This window comes from Liolophura sinensis, chromosome 8 (genome assembly GCF_032854445.1).
Source record: "Liolophura sinensis isolate JHLJ2023 chromosome 8, CUHK_Ljap_v2, whole genome shotgun sequence".
NCBI classification, from domain to species: Eukaryota; Metazoa; Mollusca; class Polyplacophora; order Chitonida; family Chitonidae; genus Liolophura; species Liolophura sinensis.
In genome coordinates this window covers 21,898,252-21,922,493 of record NC_088302.1, presented here as the reverse complement: position 1 = coordinate 21,922,493, position 24,242 = coordinate 21,898,252, and the positions used below count along the sequence as shown (strand labels likewise).

At 39.5% G+C, this 24,242-nt stretch overlaps 1 protein-coding gene across 2 annotated transcripts in view; it reads left to right on the top strand.

Moving 5' to 3' along the window:
• LOC135472885 (small conductance calcium-activated potassium channel protein-like) overlaps positions 1-23,856 on the top strand; it is a 63,646-nt gene extending 39,790 nt beyond the window's left edge. Inside the window, exons 3-10 of one of the 2 annotated variants that reach the window (XM_064752592.1) lie at positions 217-635; positions 10,003-10,138; positions 11,038-11,148; positions 13,266-13,393; positions 14,059-14,128; positions 16,921-16,992; positions 21,770-21,871; positions 22,563-23,856. In XM_064752592.1, coding sequence (XP_064608662.1) covers positions 217-635; positions 10,003-10,138; positions 11,038-11,148; positions 13,266-13,393; positions 14,059-14,128; positions 16,921-16,992; positions 21,770-21,871; positions 22,563-22,745 — 1,221 coding nt within the window. In that variant the 3' untranslated portion in view covers positions 22,746-23,856. The remainder of the gene's footprint in view (positions 1-216; positions 636-10,002; positions 10,139-11,037; positions 11,149-13,265; positions 13,394-14,058; positions 14,129-16,920; positions 16,993-21,769; positions 21,872-22,562) is intronic. The other variant, XM_064752593.1, reaches the window with a different exon arrangement.
• Positions 23,857-24,242: the final 386 nt, after the last annotated feature.

Genomic DNA, 24,242 nt, shown 5'->3' with positions numbered 1-24,242 from the left:
ATAAAGGCAGATCTGGCTACTTAAACATACTGTTCACATTACGAACTAGGTTCTGAGAATCTTTTATGTTTGTTGGCTCCGTAAATAGTCAGCCTTTGTCGGTAGACAGTCTTTCCATTCCTGGGTGTCTATCATGGAATTTTGTTCCTACGGCTAACGCCTTCCGTTTTTGATATTCCCACCTTCAATTTATCTTTTACCGTTTTCTGTTTACAGCTGTTTGCGGTAGACAACTGTGTAGAAGATTGGCGAATTGCAATTTCCTGGAGACGAAGCGTGCAAATGTTCCTTGAATTCCTAGCCTGTGCTGTTCACCCGATTCCGGGGGACTTCTACTTCATATGGACCACGACTCACGCGGACGATGGCATTGTGACAAGCCAAAAAGTGCCGGTGGACATCCTCTTGTCTTTGCCAATGTTCCTTCGTTTGTATCTAATATGCAGGGTGATGTTGTTACACAGTCGGCTCTTCACCGACGCCTCATCTCGGAGTATAGGCGCTTTGAACCGTATAAACTTCGACACACGGTTCGTACTGAAAACATTAATGACCATATGCCCGGGAACTGTATTGCTCGTGTTCATGCTATCTTTGTGGATAATAGCCAGTTGGATATTACGAGCGTGTGAAAGGTAAGTTTATTTTATTTTTATTATTTTATATGCTATTTGCGTATTTTATTTTTCTTGTTACCTGATTAAGTTCTAAAAGTATGTCACTGATGCCAATGGTTTCTTTGATAGAAATAAATCATTATATATTTGCAATTGTGTGAAAGGGATTGTGTTAGTAGATAGAGGAAACCTAGCTAAGCCCACAGGAACCGTGTCTTTTAAACAAGCAGTCATTGGTAAAGGGCGTGTAATCCCCACGGACAACTCATTTTAACACTAAGTCAGTTTACATGTATCGATGTTCCTATTGTCTATTTCTTTTAGAGAGTTCCCTGTTTTCAGCTGTCTGTAAAGCCAGTTATACTCGCTACCAAAATTGCCTTAGTCAGTGACACGTAGCAACATAAGATCTACACATTGATATGTGTGAAGTTTACATTATTATGGAAAATAAAGTTAGAACACTTTTTCTAATTCATAATGTTAAAGTCCATAAGCCCCCTTTCAACGGCAAGAACCTATTGCCTCGAGTGACGTCATAATTATCATAAGTGGGATGCTGGACATTGGGCGGAGTTCAACATGTTTTGACAGAGGGCGACACCAGTTTCCTAAACTGCTATCGATCTTACTATAAACCCTGTTTCTGCCTCGGTCATATTTGATATAGTTTATACGTTTTAGTATAATATAACCTTAATAAAAGAATATAATTTTATCTGTTGTAGTATATGATCTCACGGCAGTATGGTTTTAAAGCTGGATGTTAGGACATTTTGTTATAAAAAAAACAATGTAGTCTATTCGTTGAGAGTGTAGAGTAGGATGTGTTACTGCGCAGAGTTTGCTCTTACAGCATGTTGGTGCACGTATTACGAAACAAATTACTCTCCATGTCCATTCCCCAGCATTCTACTGTTTTTTAAATAATTATGACGTCACCCGAGGCAGTGAGTTTTTGGTGTCAAAATTAAGCTATTGGAGTTTAACATTATGAATTAGAAAAAGTGTTCTAATTTCATTTTCTTTGCAAGAATATGAACTTCCAACATATTCATGTGTAGAGCTTGTGTTGTTAGATGTCATTAACTATAGGCAATTTTGGTAGCGAGTGTGACTGATTTTGCAGACAGTTGAATATAGGCGACTCTGAAACAAACAGACTATATCACATCTAGTCTGCTAGTGTTATTGTCTGCACATTGTATGATATGTACTCTTTCGATCATTACAATTAAAAGACTAGCTTACAGTTAGGTTAATGTGTATATGATGCCGGAACTTAACTAAAATCGAAGAAATACGAAAGGAACGTGTCGCTTTATTCTCTTGGGAAAAAAGACCAAATAAATATACCGTGCTTGTCATCTGTCTATGCTCTGTCTTGACATCTACAAGGCGTTTCAGTGAGATAGAAGATAAGCATGACGTCTTTGTTTTCTTCTATCTAGAAATCGTCACATTCCTGATATAACAACAAACAATCAAACATGTCAAGAAACATTGAGTTTTAACCCACGTTCCTGTTCTGTCCGTTATGCGTCCTGTCCATTATGTACATACATATCTATATACATGCTCGCCTTACTTTGAGTAAGTTACTGCTTGGCGTTTAAGGTCGTACATAACAATTTTTCAGTCATATGACGAGGAAGGAATCCGTAGAGTGCATATAACGTGCCTCCTTGTTGTAGGACGGATTTCCCCGTCCGAACCATTATACTGATACGGGTCAACTAATCGTTGCTCTATCCTCTTCATGCTGAACGCTAAGCGAGGAAGATCCAGCTTCCTCTTTTAAAGTCTAAAGTATGACTCCACCCAGGCTTGATCCCTGGATCTACTGCTTCTGAAGCGGAAGCTCTATCAACTGTGCTATAGGGGCCGGTCGCCTTACTTTGAATCCCTGAAAGCTAGATTTGTCTGTGTCTTATGTCATCGTTTGCACATCATTTATTTAAACTGAACAATCAATACCTTCTCTATCCACCTGGTTGTCTAGATTACAGGAAGAGCGTCTTTGAAGTGTTTCTGTATCCTGACAAGGTTTCCAAGCGCAGATGTTTGCATAATGTCTGGTTTAGCTATAAAGATATTCCCTCTGGACAAATTATGACGCCAAGTGATTCTCAGGAGAACATCTGCTGTATTACACAAAACACCAGACACATACGCATAGAATATACATATCTACCTCCCGAGGGAGTGCTGATCACCATAAACATTACTGACTTATGCCAGTCTACAGTGTGAGACCGAACTTCTTTCTGTGCATCAACTTTACTCTACTCAAGATACTGTAACATAAGCATAAAAACCGATCAACACTCCATTGGTAAAAATGTCAATCAATTTACTTCAATCTCAGTTGAAGGTTTGTGAAAGAAGGAATATTGCTTAATTTAAGATAGTTTCCACGTATGTCACAATATTTAACATTTCCACGACAGGAGCATACTCATGTAGTATATCACTGATTCAGAAAACAATGTGGTCTGGTCGATGAAGAAACCTGATTCATCCAGTCGTATTTAAAATTGTTCCTGTACAAGACAGTGTCCGTGTCATCTAATCGTAAAAATCCTCGTGGTGATCTCACCTGGTATGTCGCACAACTTACGCTTATACCAGTGTATCAGCTCGTTTCGTTTATGTGTGATCTTACCCCCAGGTGTGTTTTTGAAATGCGACGTATTTGCGTCTACTCGTGAGAAAATAAATTGTTTTCGTGACATGCTACTAAAACACATCACTAGCTTGACCAGTGACGTCTAATAATTTGCAGTGAACATGACTGCATTTTCTTTTACCTAGTTTTGCCAAACAGACAGAATAAAACAAGAGGCCGTATTTCACCGGTTACGTGTTACAATTTGCCAGCTATCACACTGTCGTCGCTTCTCTGGCTTTACTGTTTATGCTGCACGTCTTTCATTGTATTAGCCTACTAATGAAAAGCTACAAGTGAGGTATAGCAACCTGAAGCTTGACCACAACGCTTCGAGCCAATTTTTAAAATTAATTACGGTGCTGTAGGTTATAATTCATTTGTGTACTGTGGCGAAAGTACAACGTCACTGCTAATTTCATTTGTTTAGTTCAAAGTGCGATTTTCTTGTTAACTGGCTAAGACTGTTGACAAAGAAAAAGTATTTAACACTGGTAGTCTTCAGGAACAAGAGCATGTAGCAATCATGATGTTTGGTAGTTTTGGAAAGCAGTAGCAGTTCCCTTGGGTCGTTCCAGACACAAACCCATTTGTGTTTTTAAGTTCGGGGCCAACAACGAACAAATCTACCCAGCCATAGTGTCCGACATTATATCCATTCATAGACGTTTTAATACGAAGAAGCCGGAGGAAAAACGCCCCGGGTTAGTATGGAAATGATGGCATACAGGATGGAGTGAAAAAAGTACATGATCTTGCTGGAAGCCACAAATAAACATTTCATGAATGTAGTTCACAAAGGCAATTGACGGTGTGTATAGATCATCTTAAAATTCTTTTCTATGTGTACTTCTTGGGATGAGAGAGAGCCTGCGTCAAGTACTCTAGTGCTATCTATTATTAATCGCCTACTCTCTCTTGCGTTTTAGAAAGCTCTCCATTCTCATTATTCGTAGCGTTAAAGCAGCAATAAAGAGTGACGGTGGCTATACCCAAGATAGCCAGACCCAGGACAGAAGTGTGTCAACTGGTAAAAGCGAAAACCCATTTGCCGTCCTGGGGTCCAGGAATGAGACACCTACGTGTGGAAATATGCGAGACTTTGCTGTCACTTGGAAAGCTTTATTATTATCTGGTCAAAAAAGCATTGACAGAAACTTGCGGTTACTATTATCGTCACCATTACTAACCATAAAGGTGGGAAAGAATTGGTCTTCAGCGAACATTAGGCTGCACAAACGGCCACAAGAACGGTGTTGGCTGTGTATTGTTACCAAGGCCCTTCGAGCAGTGAGAGCTGGCGATATATAAATTCTCTGTCCACGATCTGGTGTATCCTAGCTTTATGTATATTGAACAGACTTATGTAGATCGCCCTGTCTCAGTATATCTAATCTGGCCGATCAGATTGCTTCACTTTCCAGTCTTCTGCATGATAGAGTGTCGAGTGTTTCCTGTTTTGAGCACGTGCGCCCACACAAAATATTATTTGCCTGAAGCACTGAGATCGCCGATTTATCAGAGAATACACGCTCACACATTAGCTTCTCTCGTATCTTTTCAAGAACTAAAGCTTATCATTATCTCACGCATCATGTGAGTTTAATATTGTAAACACCTTTAGTTTGTGTTGGAGGTATATTTAAACCTGTTCTTCCGTTCCTTTAAAGCTGTTTATGGAGACAGATTGTAGCTGTTGCTAGTCGTCATCACGGATTTGGAAGTACTCCAACTGCCACGACCATCTTTAATAAGCTATGTAATGACAAACACAGTAACCGGCGTCTCTCAAACAACTCGTCAACAACGACATCGTGCCAACATTAAGGACAGTACGGTCCACCATTATTAAGCACGTGAAAACACCTATGATAACAGTTCTGTATGACAAGTACCACGTTTATACCAGCACCTCATACAAAACCTCTACATTAAAACTTAACCAGTGTTAAGCTCTATTTCATTTGAAGATGTCCCCGCTTTCAATGTTCATGGGGATTTAGTTATAATAAATGGTGAACTACACCCTTGTGGCCGATTATTCAGTCGATCGTTGAATACCAGTCATATAGTATTCCAACAATATGATGTGCATATCTGAACTTAAAACCCGGTATGTTCTTCATTATCAGCGACTTTCCCGAATTCCGTTTGTTTACCTCTTTCCTTCACGCATAAAACTGACCGTCGGTGAAAGTTTCATGACAACTCAATAAATAAATAAATGATTATTGTATACCAGCGGTTTTAGTAAAACTATTTTTTATTGTTTTTTGTGATTGCTTTTCCTGCTTATCTCTCGGATCCTATAAATGAAGATTGGCTGTAATTAATTTGCATACGTAAAGAATTTTGTGGTAATGTTTTATTACCTATTGCAAACGTTTTTAAGAGTGTGGAGGTCGAGATGAAATGTTAGCCTGTTAAACTGTATTCAGAATTCAATATGACTGATGTTTGTTTAGAAAACGTAGATTATTGAGACTACAATCAGTCATGCTTTGAAGAGATCAGTGTATAAAATTGCATGACCATCTTCGCAAGCGGTTTGAAGGCAGACATTAATTTGTAACCTTTGGCTTTTGACGTTCACTGTTCACGAGGTCGACCACCAATCAAGCCAACTAGAGCTATGCATTGCCCGACTATGAACAATTCTTTTTCACACCGTGAGTTTTCGCGGAGTGATTGGCTTAGGCGATTGACAGTCGCAGATCTCTCAGTTGACTGGAGGATTGTAACAAGGTGGTTTGATGACGCCCTCGACAGGCAGCTTAAGGTCACAAATCCTGGTCTGAAGCACAGCCGCCTGAGCTCGCCTTCTGATAGCCGACGGATTTAAATCTTGTGTGTGCCTGACCGAGTAGCCTCTTCAAAGAAGCACGCCAGTGTTCCCGCCACGGCTTCCATCGCTATCGCCTTCGGCTCTCTCAGGAGATGTTCTCCGTGTCAGTGCGATTATCAGTAACACCTATGTGATGAAGAATGGTGATAGCTCTGGGTTTACTGAAGCGGCGAGCCCTGGCTAGATACCAGCATCGCCGTCCCTGATCAACCAATTATCCATTGAGATTGAAAGTATTGCTTGGACATTGGTTGCAACGACTGCCAACGTTGCTGGACTGATCTTCGATGAGGCGACCACCAATCGCTTGTGCTTAGCTGGATTTCTGGCTGCTGTTGTTTGCGGAGTGAAAGACCTGACAGCCACCCTCCGTCACCGAAGATCATGGACTGTGGTACATGGGTACATATCTATTGTAATCATAACCTCGTCCTGATATCGCTTGTTGCGTCTGTTGACGTGTACATGAATAAGACTCCATGCGGTCTTGGGCGTTTCTAGGATACACACACACACTTCATGTCAGTTAAAATGAATAGAGACGTAATTGCAATTTCACTTCACCTTGGACAGAGTCCGAAACGATGCCATTAGGAAATGAACAGAACCATTGGTAATTTTGCATTTACAGCTCGACATACAATTAATGTCGCTGTCCTTATATGGCCTTGCCGGGGTTGTATTTTTTTTTTTTACTCTTCAACCTCCTTATGCAAACGCATATTTGCATGTCCTTCGTTGCCTGTCTGTCTGTGTGTCTGTCTGCCCATCTCCGTCTTTTTAAATAAATTTGCTGAATTTTTTGGCCTCTCAGATCTCTCTTTTGTATTAATTTTAATATTAATCAGCTTAATTTGTGTAACTGTTATAACCATTAAACATTTGAACCAGTGTTTCAAAGTTTTCATTATTCACGATCAAAAGTCTGCTTCTTTAATTTAATAACACATGGACAGGGCAGGTATGGCTTATCTGTATTTGATCATCTGCCTATAAAGCACATCAAGGAACTAATCGTGTGAAATTGCTTTAGGGACATTTACTGTCATCTAATAGTCTTTTTTTCTGAAATCGAGACGACTCTACCATTATCATGACAAGAGAGGTGCTCTTTGGCAGCCATGCTGCTTTGATTTTTTTTTTCTAAGTGGATTTGAGAAGAAAGGAAATAACTGATGCATAACCCACAAGTCTTTGCGGTATACCATTAAGATGAAGTTTCTTGTAAAGAAAGCTTTCTATCCTTCTCTTCAATATTATTCAGTACATAAATCCTGATTTAATTTACTAGGGCCAAATAAGGGTGTATTTGTGAGATGTATTTGCGAAAATAAGGAGTACAGCTCTGTACAAGTAAAGAATGGCGAAATGTTCCGTTAGTATAATTGGGAAAATGTCTCTAATTAGCAGACATGAAATTCAATGAACATTTTAGGATTTACGACCCTGGTCCGCCCCTGTAAGCAGATAAAACATGAAGAAACTTCCGTTTTGATTGAACATTAAACGACCTAACCTAATGAAGCCGCATTGAGGAAAGAAAACATCAGTGACGAACGGCATGTGTTTAATGCCCCACAGTAGCCATGTCTAATAGTGTGGACATGTATATGGTACGCTTGTCAGTACCTTGCCTTCTTTGATCTGGCGTAATTATAACAGTGACCATGAGTCTTACACGGAAATGTAAAGACTCATGTGAGCGCCCTGCGACTAACATGTACACCCATATATCAGTCTAAACTGGGACCCGCCCTAAACTCATGGGAGGTTTCTTTCAGTAAATGCAAGTAGCATCACATTCGGTGATTTCTTCAGTCCGTATCACCGTAAGGAGATCCAATACAGGTCGTGTCTTGGCCGACTTTAATGTTTGCCGTGGATATATTATGTCTACAACAACCAGATAAATATTCACTATAGCGTTCAAATCCACTCATGAAGCAAAACCAGAATACACAAAATCTAGTGCCAAGTATTGGATATTCCGCAAAAGCAATTATTTAGTCCCAAATGCTTGCTTGGGAATTTCTATCATAATCGAACGATCTGTAACGAGGTGTAAATTTTGGAAAATACGTCTGTGTTTGGTATACTAGTTCATTGTCAGTATTAGACCCATTTCCAACGCAACAACACGTAATGGGTATATAGAAAGAGCACCTTAAGGAATTTATACTGACTAATACAGCATTTGCTTTGACTGAAGAAAAGAATCCCTTATTAGGTCGTTGAACGTTGAACGTTTGACTTCATCAGTATTCTAGTTTTATAACAAACGTAATAGCTTTTTTAGCAGCAATCTTAGACCAAATAATGAATTTAAAGAAGTGGGAAAAAGGTGAAAAACAGTGTTACTTTAAACCTTGTTTCTTATTCACAGAGTTCTAAAATTTTGATGATTTTCGATATACCACTGCCAGTCCGAGAAGTCTAAACGGACGCTTCTGTATTTCTGTGCCAGTCGTCAAACCTAAAGGATGTTCAGACTCACTTTGTTAGAATCGAAACGCCACCTCCAATGTTCACAAACCATTCGTTTTCATTCGTTACTCGTCACCAAAAGACATAACTCCGAAAGGAATATGTAAGAAATGATTATATGATATTGTAAATAACACTGGGAAAATGTACGAGATAAGCAGTCTTCAGTTTTCAACGATTCAATGGAGACAGTCGATATTCCAGAAACCCGTAAGTCGTGAAAAATGTCGGTGTCGAATAAATATATATGTCCGTGGCACTTTGATTATAATTGTTCATTTTGAATGTGTATACAGTCCAATGCCAGTATTCTTGATTCTTTAGTGAAGATGTAACACTGAGAATTCTTATACAAAGACGTAAGTGTTCAGTACGGATGCTAAGACAGCCCATTTTCAGTATTCTTAGTTCTGAACAGTTCATAACTGTTCACTATGGATGCTTAGCAAGCCCAATGCCACTATTCTTTGTTCTTATACACACATAACTGTTCAGTGTGGATGCTTAGACAGCCCAGTCCCATTATTCTTAGTTCATACACAGGCATAACTGTTTACTATGGATGCTTAGACAGACCAATGCCACTATGCTTAGTTTTTAAACAGACATAACTTATTAGTATGGATACTTAGCAAACCCAATGCCAATATTCTTAGTTCTTATACAGACATAACTGTTCAGTATGGATGCTTAGACAGCCCAATGCCAATATTCTTAGTTCTGATACAAAGATGTAACACTGGCATAAACTAAGGCTGGTGGCGAGCAAACGAAATATGTTGAACTCTAGATCAGTTTGTTTGATATAACATTGTGGTCACTATAACCATTATATGCCAACAGCTGACGTATTGTGCATTCAGTTAGGAACTCCATGTGGTCTAATGGTGGAGTTCATGTGAATAGACTCACAAGCAAAAGTATACTCCTTGTCACATTGGTATTATACGCGAACACCAGAAAAAACATCGAGATTTCATTTCGTTGTGACGTGGTAACACTGATTAACTCAGAAATATTTAAAGTGTTCTTTTCATACCGGCGAGAACCAACTTGTAGGCCGATGTGTTTGTCTGTCACTTGGTCGGACAATCTGTATTTTAGTATAGGCTGTACACTTAACGAGTGTCATGAGCACAGGGTGGCTTTGCTGAGGATTTTCGCAACTATTGTGATTTTTTGTTTATTAATTTATTAATTTTGTTTACTGTGTTGTCGGGGAGGGTGGTAGTTCTTAATTAATTTTGGCTAAAACTTAAAAATGAATTATAGCAAAAAGATAATGCTCAAGACCGCAAAAGTCAATTGTTAGTACTTCAGTGGGGTGTTAAGTGCTTAAAATTTATCTGTACATTGGTTTTCCTAAATTTGTCTTCTTATCTTTTCAGCCATCACGATGTCAAACATGCCAATATTCTCAATTCCATGTGGATGATAGCCATAACCTTCCTCAGTATCGGTTATGGCGACATCGTTCCCAACACATACTGTGGCAGGGGCATTGCTATCTTGACAGGGCTTATGGTGAGTGCTTTAGAACCACATGCCATTAGTGTATCCTTCAAATCTTTAGGACAGCTTAAATGTGCTTTATACCGCATTAGGACGAGGATTGGTACATTTATAGATTGTCCTCTGAAACCCCTTGCCGCCAGAGCGCAATCAAGTTTCCCTTGAGACCTTGGGAAGATAAAACCCAGCAAACAATATGCACGAAGACAATAGAAGAGATCTCTTCCCAAGGGCTTCGTCCACTTGTTCCCGGTTATATTAGCTGTCCACGGACTAGAGACGTGACGTCTGCCGGTAAACTTTAACCGTATCCATAGAAACACCAAAGGATGTGTTATTTTTCAATTTCACCACGGGGGAATTCTTGAGTGTAATTTCCGATATAGGGGGAGATAACTTTACAGATCTTCCGGTTTTCAAGATTTCTTCCGCTTCGCTGCCAACCCGATCTCTGGCGTGACAAACTAATGTGTAATATTGTCACCTCGATGAACTTAATTCTGTTTGGTGTGCCCGTTCCACGGTCACTGAGAAACCGATTATTGGCAAACAACTCGACCTATATGTAGGATCCCAGTGATTTACCAATTCGACCCGAATTTTGCAAGACATTATATTTATTGGCTTGTTTACTAAAAGTTTATCAAGAACTCAATATTGTTAAGACGGCTGTATCAGTTTATCAACCACTTAAGTGTAACGTGGTTAACCCGTGAAAGCTTTCGGTAATTTTGGAAATTGAATCTCTGCATTTACGTAAAAAGTATGCTCAGAAGAGTAACCGTGTGTAAAGTTTGGAGTTTAGCACCAGCCAAATAAATAAATTGTTTGGTATTTTCTGTTTTGACTTCAGTATACGTTTTTAAGCGAAATGATGTTTATGTGACATTCTTCCCGCTTCTTTTTTCCAGGGGGCGGGGTGCACTGCATTAGTGGTAGCTGTAATTGCCAGAAAACTTGAGCTCAGCAGGGCTGAGAAGCATGTACATAATTTTATGATGGATACGCAATTATCAAAAAGGGTAAGTAATCAAATGATGTGATTAGACAACATCTGCCTTTGTCTCTGCCGCTAATTTGTTTACCAGGTTAAAATGAACGAACGGTGTTAACGAACTAAAGATGTTCTTATTTATGCCAGCAATTGGTCAAAGGAATGCAACCCTCGAAATTACTGGAAATCAAAAAATACAATTTTGCCGCAGCTGTGAAGACAACATGTCTGGACATTCTGGTGGCAACGTCAGTCGAGCGTGTTGAAAACGTGAACTGGTCTGTTTTGCTGCATAGTTTTTCTTGGAACGTGAAGCAGTGTTGTTACCAGATGACGTGGGCATTCATGGTGAAACCTTTGTTTGGACCAACATATACAATCTTAGCACTGATATCTACACAGGTCTGTAAGTTCACATTGTACGCAGTATGGCCTATCCCTATGTGGCATTTGGTGTATCTTGTTTCAAGTATGCGATGGCAAATATGGATTTTTTTCAGGGTACGGGGGGGGGGGGGGGCTCTCGATCACAAAACTTTGTAAGTGATGTTTCGTATTTTATTCGTAAATCATGTTATCTTTTAACAATTACGAGAAACGTGAATTATGAAGAATTAGAAAAGTGGAAAGCTAGATAATTATTGGCTATTTCTGAGGATGACAAAAGAGTAAATTTTACGCTTAAGTTACGCTTTTGATAAGTTGGTTGACAAAAATCGTCAACATTTGCGCATGATATCGTATATTATTACGGCAAAGAGGTGTGGTAATATCAAAATGGATCAGCCTTCTCAGCCATTGAATGATAACATACTTTTTCTGATAGCGGAATATTCAGGAGCTAATCCTGTATACACGGGTGAAGTTGGTTCGCCCCAATAAAGGGTGTCAGGCTATGTATCTAAATAGAAAAGCCGAAAGGTTTCAGATCTGTAGGTGAACCAAATTAGTCTATCTAAAAATCTTAAAATCATTCTGAATTTTTAGTTTTCGAGCGGATATTTTGAATGCAAAAAGAAGAATGTTATGTCGTGGTGCTGGTAAACGCAAAGTTCTAACAGCGATCAGTTCAAATGTGAAAAACAACTGGTACGTGTACCCTATTCCACGAAGTTGTTGTGGGATGAGCTGCTATTAACAACCATAGCCAAGTATGTCTATACGGCGTTTAGCTGTTGTAGTTACAGTCAGCTTAGTCACCTATGATTTTGTGGAACGGAGTCCTTGATGTAATTGAGGTATCTAATCAGATGCTCTTAAAGCCGATGCGTGACAAAGAAGAGGTCAGTGAATAGGGTCCCAGCCTGCTCGTGATGGCAGTATTGAATAGTGGATATGACCTTATGAGAGTGCCAGGTTCTCTTTGATAGCCCGTCGCTACTAGACACGTTCGGTCTCTGGCAGAGCATAAACAGCAGATCAAACCTCCAGAGAACGGTGATTGGGCCAAGGGAAAGAATCCTGCTGGCGGCGGAAGAGATAGAAACCCGGTTAGGAAAACTTGAGCCAGATGCGAAACCTGTTATGAAAACATCGATCTAATCTGTTGGGACGAGCGCGCCATCTATAGACTGATTACCTCCTGTGGAGTAATGCATTAACTTATCATACTAGAAAATACCCACTCGTGCTTCGAAAATAAACGGGGGAAATTATGCAGAAAATTATTCATGGGTGATATTTATTACGGAATATGGAAAGTAAAATAGTACAGTAGACATTAAGTGGAAAAAGAGCTAAACAGTTGTTGTGTAACACTTCATTTTTTTCAGTTAATTTTCTTGGGATTTTGTTACCTGTTATTATAGAGCTAAAGGTTTTACCGCTTTTTAGACGGTTGATACCTTGACAAACTCCCTAGTGCTTCAGTATAGCAAGCCACTTTACTACAAACCAGTCTAACATGTGAATATTTCGAAACGGTTTTTTCAGGTTTTAAACTGCCTACACATTCTTCAGAGCCTGGCTCCGCGAGAGCTGGATTTGAACTTGTAACCTCATTGTTGACGGAATAATTGTCGGAATTTATATGGATGGGACAGTGATGGACATTTGTTTGGTACAGAATGTCAGCTACATGTAAACAGTGTTGGCGGATGTAGATATGGTGATATCTGATGTTCTCACACCTCTCCTTGATTGCAGTTGAAAAATGCCGCGGCCAATGTACTTCGGGAGACCTGGCTTATATATAAATATACAAAACTAGTGAAGAAAGTCAACTCAAGTAAGGTCCGGACGCATCAGAGGAAGTTTCTTCACGCCATTCACAAGTAAGTTCAATCGCTTAGAAATCGGTTAAAGACACCAATTGCCAAAATGAATGTTGTTTAAAAATACAACAAAGAGTAAGCAAATGAGAACGTTATTTCTGTAGATTTATGACTACATGGACGTATAAATTATGGGCCACCATAATGCTGGCCGTCGTCTCATAAGTGAAATATTCTTGAGTACGGTGTAAACGACTAATCAAATAAAAAGAATGAATACATAAATAGCAACCTGCGGATGGTCGTGGGTTTCCCCCGGGCACTGCTCGGTTTCCACCCACCATAATGCTTGCCGCCGTCGTATAAGTGAAATATTATTGAGAACGGCGTAAAACACCAATCAAATAAATACATAAATAAATACATAAATAAATCTAGAACTTCATTTGGCCCAAACACCAAATGCTTGGATCTTACCTCAGGTGAACAGCATCTTGCCAGTAAGGTTTTGAACTTTGATCATCGTCTCCCTGGATCGGGTGCGACATTAAGTCAGGAAGTTTTTCAGGTACCTGACAAAGGGCAATTGGTTTACTCCGCGCCCCGATGAACATGTCAGCTTTGTTATGTGTGAAATTTTCTTGAGCACGAGATTCAGGACCCGCCAAATAAATAATTATGAATCGTTAATAAGATTTTTTATGCATCATGGTTTTTGGTTTCAGTCTCCGACGGGTAAAACTAGACCAGAGGAAACTTACAGAGAACCAAAACACGTTAGTGGATATGGCAAAGGTAGAGTATAAGTCAGTAATCCGTCGATTTACTTCAGACAACTTCAAAAGCCAGCCCGTAAAAATCCATCAAGACATTAGCTATAAAAGGCATAGGACAACAGTTGTACTCTGCTGCTTCTGGGCATGTGCATATGTACTTTTTGTAGTTTGATTTGTTTTTGCAGAATGATCAATTGCCTTAACATTCATTGGATAACCTAGACAAGAGGTTCATTAAAACATTTGAATAGGGATATTATTTTGAGGCATAATTATAGTCCATTAAGATGTTATAATCACTAGGAAATTGTCAGGATTTTCGTTGATAACAAGGATAAACATCCATCAAATGAAAAGAGCAGAAAATTTGCTGTTACGAGAAAACAGCGTGACAGGAAGGATGTTGTTGGAATTATTCATTTTTGAATCAACCAAAATGACGTGTTTATTTTTTGCAAAAGAAGTGTTAAAATGGTTTGTTGGCATTATTCAGACTAAGGTGGTACGATGGGTACAGTATGTATAGAATAGGGGGGCGTTGTACTATCGACGCCCTGTTTTCAAGGCGTGCTAGTTGCACGATTTCCCACTGTATGTCTGTTGTGACCCCAGTAATTTCGTCATAACCTCTGACGTCACTTTTCACCCAACATACACCCTCCCCTTGCCTTCAGAGCTCGTTAACGCCAGGATTCACACATGCAACGTGTAGGAATTATTGAGTAAACAGCTAATAGTGAACTTGTACGTTCACAATTACTCTACTCCATGAAAACATATAATTTTTTTTCTCACGTCTAATCACGTCATTTAAACTTGTAGGTATATCCATGCTTTTCGCAGAAAATAACCCTTGGGTGACTCGTGCTCGTGGCCTTGTCTGGTGTCTAACAAAAGAACTGTATGGTCCTTCTTGGAGTGTACCTTTTCACTATATGCACTGGACCATTGGATTTGTTTGTTGAAGATCCAACATGGCCGCGAGTGCAAGCCATCTATATTAATATGCCTAATTGTCATTGCGAGCTGTGGCAAATTAACAGATTATTAACAAATTTATGTTTTGTTCTTTGTTGGATGGCTGTTGGTCCACTCTGGATGTGATTCATCCACAATTAACAATTTCTAACAGCATATCAATCTTCACGGGAACATTGAAAAGGCGGTAATATTTCATCATGGTAATAACCAACGCCATCTGTTAGTGGAGTTGCGAATGAACACGCTACAGTTTACCTCCCTTTCTACTGTCTGACAATCTCTATTAACACGTGATCTTCTTTCCTAATGAATAACACAATATGTTTAACACTGTTGTTGTTGAACGATGGTTATGTAAGCCTTTGTCGTAATTTTTTTCCAAACGCTCAACTCACAACAGTTGATACTCCAAAAGCATATTTCATGTTAGACCTATTACTCCAAGCGCACATCTCATTTGAGAGTTCTTATTCCAAAATCACCCATTAAGTACACTGTTTCTAATCCGTCCCCCCAACATTATTCCAAAACCAGCCGTCTGTTCCTCGAAGGAATTTTTGTTCACTTCTCCTGCCATTTTAATAACATTCACAAATGTCAAACGATGCTCCAGGCATTGAGCGGATTTACGGAGCGCTCGTGCAATAATTATGGCCACCAGAACTGTTGGCATTACGTTGCTGTGGCAGTTACGTACCCGTAACGCTAAGAAGCCTCGTGAAATCCGATTCCATGTTCATTTCATCAAGTTTCTCTTGATTGGTTAATTGGTCACAGTCCTTTGGAATATGGCACAGAAATTGCAGGCCTTTTTATTCGACTTCTCTCAAATGGCGTGATGTAACATGATACACGTTCGCAGATTTTTTTTATAGAATTTCATAAAGAATTTTTAAGAAATATATGTATACGGTATATGGACTGTACACTACGACCGCATCATGTCTCTTTGCTGTGCCTTTGGATTATCGATGTGAAAATTCCATTCACGGCAATACAATGGCGTATAAATGCCCCCATTGATGCTTTGGCTTCCACGATATTTATGATTGGCCTTCCACACAAGCCTGGAAATCAAAGGCAAAAATGACTTAACAAACCTTGATCCTATTTTATTTTTTCGCACTTTTGCCATTCATCCCCACCCAAAACTCTATCGAGACAAGGTCCCCTAATAACTGCACTTTAAAAGTAGTGCATGATCACTTTGTAAACTGTGTTAGGTACTTATTTTTTAACCTGTTTAATACTTACCCTAATGTTATTTACACACTTCATTGATTTTGAGTTTCCTTGTTGTTTATCTGTGGGTATTTTATACTGGTGGTATCTGACGATTTAGGATGGGGATATATTTACTGGCTGGCTAGAAGTTGGGTATCTCTATGGCGTTGTTGTTGTTCTGTACTTTTTCATTGGACGTATTTGGTGTGTCCCCTGATTCTTATAGCATGTCGTGTTGTGTTCTGCATGGATTCGCTTTCCGCTTTACGCCTTGTCCGGCATGAGCGCCTCAAGGGAGACGGGGGAAATTTGGAGTTGTCGCCCTGTAATGTATGTTTGGCTTTTAAATCAAGCTTGGATTGAAAATAACTTTATCAGGTAACAACGTTTTTTTCTCAATTTTCGTCACTTGTTGACACAGTAATTGACGTCTTTGCCGTCTTTGCAGTTGTTCTTTTTTCTGTCGTTAGTGTTGTTTTGTAAGACCTGTTCGGTGAACGACGAAGGTTGTCTTTTTTGGAAAACGATATTGTAATATTTATTTATATGGTGTTCATTTAAAGTACAACTTTCACTGCACGATTCCTTTCCGTTTCCCTTTTCTAGCACATAGCCATGGCCGGTTTGGACTCTGCTCACAGCGTCTATATCTCTGTACCATTCGTAGAGTACAAGCAGGTTTGCCCTTTACCAATGTTATATTAATCCAACTGCTTCAATTGTCGCAGAAGCGAACGAAGCCAGTACGCATGCACTTTAGTCTACTAGCTCTCATACGCATGCGTTACTCCGGTCATGTGGTGGCTTTGTTGCGCGCCTGCACGCATGGCGCCGTGTTGCATGATTTGTTGGATGAGACCAATAGCCTCTGCCCTCCACCAGAAAGTATATGTGTGTTGGTTTTGATGCTGCAGTAAAAGTAATTACTCTCCAAACATATAAGCTAGTAATTTAGTGTCTAAAAGACAGCATGCCGTAGGGTTAGGTAAGCCTACATCAGCGCCATTACTCTAGATTGTATTTTGCCCGTGGCATGGTGGTCTCTGCAACGTGAGCAGTACTCGTTAGGAGACCTCCTATAGCTGCCAGTACCATTGCTTCTGTTTGTGTTTGGGCGTCAGGGTTTTCTGGACTTGTGCCAACAGCATTGGTAGATAACTGTGTTGTGTGGTAGCTTTGGAGATTGCTAGGGCTGTACATCGTCAGGCAACGAGCAACGTTCATTGACCTTTAACCTTTGACTGTTTTACCGTAGGCCTTGACGAAACTTTTACCACCACACTTATCAGGCGAAACTGATGACTGCATGCTAATGCTGGGGGGAAAGCATTGACTTGATTCCTGCTGATTGCTTCTACATGCACTAGCTCTTTAATAATCGAATAGAAGACATTTTGTCTAAGGGGTATTGCTGTGGCTGTAAATAGGATATTCTATGTAAATCATCCACATATAGTAATGTTCAATATATGCAATTATGCAATTGGGCCCCGATGAAGCAAGTTTTAAACGTGATTTAAATTTTGAAACTAAACCCAACCAGATTCAAACGCACCTCATGCAAAACGCTGGTTCGATGTTAGGGTGTTTTTGCCAATTATCATTACACGTCGTAAACAGCTGAACCGTATGCCTTATTCATTCAAATTTATACGGTCGTATTTGCCAGAATTTGAATACGGTCTGGGACGTTCTCTTTATATTCTGAATATCATATTCACGCAGACGTCTGTTAATGCTTATTTAACATGAAACCCCATCAAACTATGTATTTGTCTTTCACACCACCAGAAGTCAGCTTTCCACATGAGATATAAGGTTTCAAATATTGACGAAGTTCTGTGCAATTTGTGTGGCAACATTGTCTTTAGCCAAAGATGGTGTTTCGCAAAATATTCTACCAGGGTGATAGAAATACGAAATTGCCCTGTTCTTGAAAATAAACATCTGCAGAATACGCTCCTCATTCATCTTCCGATCGTTTTTTCCGGTGTGTATGCAGCAATAGTTAATCATGTATTTCATTGGTGTTAATAGACCCAGCCTCCCTGGAGAATACCAAACTCCCTAAGGCACATTTTATTTTTCGCTTTATTACATGAAAATAACATTCAGGATTCAATAAAAACTATAAGCTGGCTCTACAGTTACCACAAACTTTCATTAGCGAATGTTTTTGCCTTTTAAAATGGCATGGAGATCAGCACAGAATGAATGTAAGATAATTAGGAAAAGAGATACCTGTCTCTATTCTTCGAAAACATTTGCAATTTATTTTTACTTCAAATCATGAACAAACCATGCTATCAGGTGTTACTTTATTTTCCGTGCCATGAATAGTTACCATGCCTACCAGCAATTACGATGTGTACTTTGTACCCTTAAATACAGATCACATCAAAGCAATATTCAGCTGTAAGCAATTATTTATGTTTAATATTTTTTTGAATGAAACCCAGTATTGTCGGTGGCTGTGGTGGCTAAAAATATTCTCAAAAAATTAAAAATATCTGAAAGCATTACTCAGTTAAAGAATCTGATAGGTCAAGGTGTCAGGAAGCACGTCTATCATTCCATAACATACACGGGAAAGATTTAAGAATGATAAATAATAAAACAAGCGTATTGAAAGAAGTTGAGCACAGTATTTCATTAAAGATTATATATATATGTATGATAAGCTTTAAGATTTTGAAATATTGACATCTTAATTAAAGAACTACTCAAGAATCCACGTACATGACTACAACTGAAACGACGGCTGAACCAAAAGGGTCTCTTCAGTGCTCTTCATATTGTAGTTTTCCAACAATGGTATCATTAGTAGCGTAATGGAACTTCATTTTTTCCATTTCTTTCGACGATGTTCGACTAAACTTCCCCCATTCGTTCCTTCAGGCAAGATGTTATAGCATGTTCTTCTCTGGACTAAGTTCTGTGTTCTCTCGCCGCTCAGGTTTGGCCAGTTCGATTCACTGTGGCGTCTGAGCAAGTAGCAATCAAAAGTAAATCCATTTCTTTTCAAATTTACGTCGCTTGTTCGGAGCTTTTTCGATTTTCTGTTCCTTTTCACAGACTCTCATCTGGTTACTTCCGACAAAATCAAAGCTGTCTCAAATAATTTGTTAAAGTTCCAGAATCGTTTTGAGTTGCACCACGCTGAAGGGTATGGACCTCGGCCTTTCACAAAACCCAGTCCACAACATTGAATAGGTATTATTCTCTTGTGCTATGGCGGATTTACAGTAATCAAACGACAAAAAAAAAGCGAGTGTCCTAGTTAGGAGGGAAGATTCGTACATGGACAAAAGTAGGCGGTTGGGGGATGTTTTTCACAGTTTGAATATATCGCAAGGAACTCACCGAGATAACTCACACAATGCTGGAAAGAGCCGTTGTTTTCAAGTAGATTTTTGTACAAAACGATATTCTCCACCTGAAAATGATATAATACAATTAGTTCTTCATATTTTTCGATCAAAAGAATAGGATTGTAGTGATTACTGTGTATTTGTCAAGATACACTGCCTGCCAGATACAATTTCCTTCTGCAGCCACGAGTTTTGTGACTCGAAGGGTAGGACACCTGTTCATGGATGCACGCAGATTTATGATTATCGCTGTCGTTTCCCAGCTGTTACAGCCCGACAGCAGGATCGTAATGTTTATTTTACGACTGTTGTATAAGTACATCATGACGGTTATAATATTACAGTGACGTCACGGAAGCAGGAGTAAGCCGGTTACACCATGCCAAATACATGCGTATCATAGCGAAATATGCCACGATATTCATGCCACGACAGTTATACCACGATATTCAGGCCATGACAGTAATACAACGATATTTACGCCACGACAGTTGTATCACGGTATCTACTCAACGATAGCTACATCGCAATAGCTAAGCCACAACATCACGAACATAACAATAACATCACGAAAGTAACATTACAGCAGTAACATCACGACAATAACATCACCAAATCAATGACGTCAGCACAGCAACGTCATGAATGTGACACCACAACACTAACGTCATGGCAGTAATATCACAACCATAACATCAAGAAATTGACTCCACGACAGAACAGCCTAATAGTTTCCTCACGAAAGCTCCTAATGACTGCACCATTTTCATATATATCATATTACTCTTCTGAGGAAAACTGTCAGAATACCGAGCGCTCTTGTGTATTGTGGAAGAGAATAGATATGTTCATATTTTATCACATAAATAACGATCTCGTGAGTAGTCATATCTGTGAAAGCCATTCAAAATGGAGAGCTGTTGTATATGATCATACGGACTCACGGAATATGACTTTTCTTTCAAGGTCAAGCACACTTTTGACTTTAGAAGTGTCTTTTCGTTGTCTTGCACACGAAGGAGGCTATATGTATTTCTGCTTCTACGCCTGCGCATCACATTGTGTTTAAATACTTCACATGAAAGGCATGTTTGATGTTAGACCATTAACTGCATGGACTCATCGATCCGATTCTTATTGATAATTGAGCATAACAACTTGGAACGTCATTCAATACCCTGACAGCACAAGAGGCTCTGTTTCCTTTCTTTCCCTAGCATGTTCTCTCTTCGATCATTCCATCCTGATGTTTTGCCAAACTCTTCAAGAAGAAAAACAGTTCTCTCTTCGTAAAATGCTGGATTGCCTTGTGAATTTCTTTTGGAAGTCGTTATATTTAATTCCGTTTCCGGTGTGAACGATTTACGGCATGCAGGGGGTCATCTGTTAGTCCCTCTTACGATGATGTGTTGTCAACCCTTTCTTCAGTCAGACGGTCTTGCCAACATCTCTTTACCCTCAAATCCATTATTTATAAATTTTCAGATCTCCACTCAACTCTCCTTGTAGATTCCGCCTTTATCGTTTTTTTTAGGATGTGCCATGTATATGTTAGTAGCATTATCTTTTTCTTTCGCTTTTTTTTTTTCGTTCAAAAGCTTTCGGCTGCTTTGTGTAGTAGTTCTCCTTGAATATGACAATACGTCGTTCCCAGAATTACATCGTCATCTTGTGACGTGTTCCCTCTCCCCGAGGCACCCGACGTTGATAACTTAACAGTAGTTAGGATTTACGTAAATCTTTTCAAACTTCATGTTGCTGTGTGAAGATTCCCTACAATTGTAAGTCTTGTATCTGATAGCCAGTTCTTGAATTGGCAGAGACAGTAGCAACATTAATTGTATAGGAGAGTTTTTGCTTACAAACCATATTACGTGGTCTGTATATTTATCTTTAAACGACATAGGTAGTATGTCTTCCACTCGTTTGTAATGAAAGTTGGTAAAGTTTGTCCTGAGATAATAGACAAATACTAATAAGATGGTAAAGGTAGATAAATCAAGAAACAACATAGGAAATAATCTATTTACGATTTTTTAAATATTTCTTTATTTCTGACAGTGCATACTTTTTTAACATTTCAGATCCAGTGTCACATACAGGAAATGGTGTCAGAAATGCATGGCAATCAGAGTGGTTTAGAAAAGCGGGTCCAAAACCTGGAAGAGAAGCTCGTCGGACTTCAGGTTGGCTCCAGTGTGTTGTTTCACAGTTTTTCAGGATTTTCAGTCTCACTGTATATTTAACAGTTTAAATTTTGTTTATGATAATGCTTGGATAATCCTCGTTCGAAATAATCTCAAGAAAATTCTACAAAGTTATTCACTGGTAATTCTGCCAATTGTCACACAGTACTCGCTCGTGCACGCCATTTGCGAACCGCCGTATTTCTTATCGATTTACTTGATTTCTTTGCTCAAATGGCGTTCGCTACCGACAGGTAATGTTTCCACCACTCATCACCGTGGTTACGTCTTGGATTTTAAGGTTAAGATAAAGAATTTTTATGATATAAGCTCTTTTCTATACGAATTTCGTAAATCACATCATGCTTACATGACCATAGGAGTTTTCTGGCAAATTCTGAAAAATATAGCTCTGTGATAGTATACGTAATCATAGCCCTACAGAGCTATGAAAAACTTTGCTTTGTTCTTATGTTTAAATGGCTGGATATGATGAAGTTTGCACGACCGGTGCACTTAAATTTTCAATCTATTCAGTTTCCATTTTTTCTCCAGTTGTACGTAGTCAATTTAAGCTCTGTGGGAACATCCTGAAGATATTTTGGGAGAAATATTTGCGAAATACCATTTGCTACTGACGATTGATGCATGAAAGCCTTTTACACCAGTCGCGTGAAATTATGTTTTGCAGACCCAGTTGGATCAGTTGCCCACAGTGATCGCCCGTTGCGTAACGGACCGCCAGGACCAGCGTGACAGAGGAGACCTTCGCTCATCATTGGACGCCATGAACCCCAGGCGATTCTCACCGCCACGCAGGAGAAGACTGCCGGTTTTTCAGCTGCCGGGAGCAAACAGTTCGAGTCAGCTATGAACATCTCTCAGGTGACCTGCTGCAGGTCGTTCCTACAGTCTTTTGCCGAGCACAATCGCACGTTGTACTGAACAACAACCTTACTTTGGTTTCAATGAGAAAACGGAAAGAAAAGATTCCTGGTCTGATGCCATGTGGGTTCATGGACAAAATAGCGATAGAATAAGCGTTACTACCATTGGTAATGGTGGAGGGAAGTCCTGGAAACTGTGCTGAAACCAAACAAGGTCTTCTGTGTCCGGTGTGTGATGCACATCTCATCGCCTGCCTGCCTGCCGGAAAGCAGCATGCCGCGGGTTGCCTTCTAAAAAGGTACAGATGGGAATATAGTGCTCTGTGATACGTGTAATGGAACGTTGAACTTGTGAGAGAAGACATTAAAAATGCCGACAGACACCGGCCACTGTGATAGGAAATGACTCATCAGCGCGAGATCTTGTGACGAGATTTCGCCAGAGACGAGATTTCGGTAGCAGCTTTATGAAACGTGATAGATAACATTCGGCGGCTACGTGTGCTGATGACATTCCATTGTTGATCTATACAAAGTACATTTTTCGTGAGGAAGATAGCTCTTTGTATATGATGCTTGCCTATAATGGCGTTCGAGTGTACAGGTAACGGCGAGCGTTCTTAGTTGTTTATATATATACATATATCTATAAAGATACGAAAAAATGAAGTATTGTGACAGTATGACTGGGTGTGATTGGTGTTATGCTGATTGATGGTAATGATGATGCTGATTATAATGATGATGATGTTGATACAGTGAACCTGTGTAGCCAGTCTCCAAGTCTCTTTACAAACTCTTGTTTTCTACGTAACTTCCGTCCATGTTCCTACCTAGTCGTCCCCTTTCCGCAGAGCTTTCCTTCAATCTGCCACCATGTTAACGGAAATCCTCAGTTTCCAACGAGCTTCATTGATGACTTTTTGTCGTGTCACTAACATCAGTGGCGTGAAAAGAATGGAGATAGTGTTGAAGAATCCGAGTGTGAAAGTTGATATAAACTCTGAACGGATTCTGTATATCATTACACAACCATGTTTTCGCTTTTTCATAAAGTCTCGGCTTTTTTTCGTTCTGAACTGACAGTATTCTCTTCAAAATCTAGAACACCACACAAAGTGTCCGCATCACGAACACGACTTGAGAGCCTGTGTCCTTAATATCAGCTGTTACTAGAGTGTTTGACAGGAAGTGATCTTTGACATCATTCTGACCATGTGACATCATCCCTGATATATGTAACTGGTCTCCTGGACATACCGGGCCGACGGCTCTATCACTAGCCTTCAGAAATCGTTCAATCGTCTGTGATATGAACTGCAAAAAATACATTCTTGCTCGAAAGCACTATGTACGATTGTTGTGGACAGCGTTTCAGTGTAGGAAGGGAGATAACTGAGTTAATGAAACCAAATACTAGAGTGTTTTATGTTCCCCAGTTGTGTCCCTGGATCATTTATTTTCGACCGTTTCATTGACTTTAG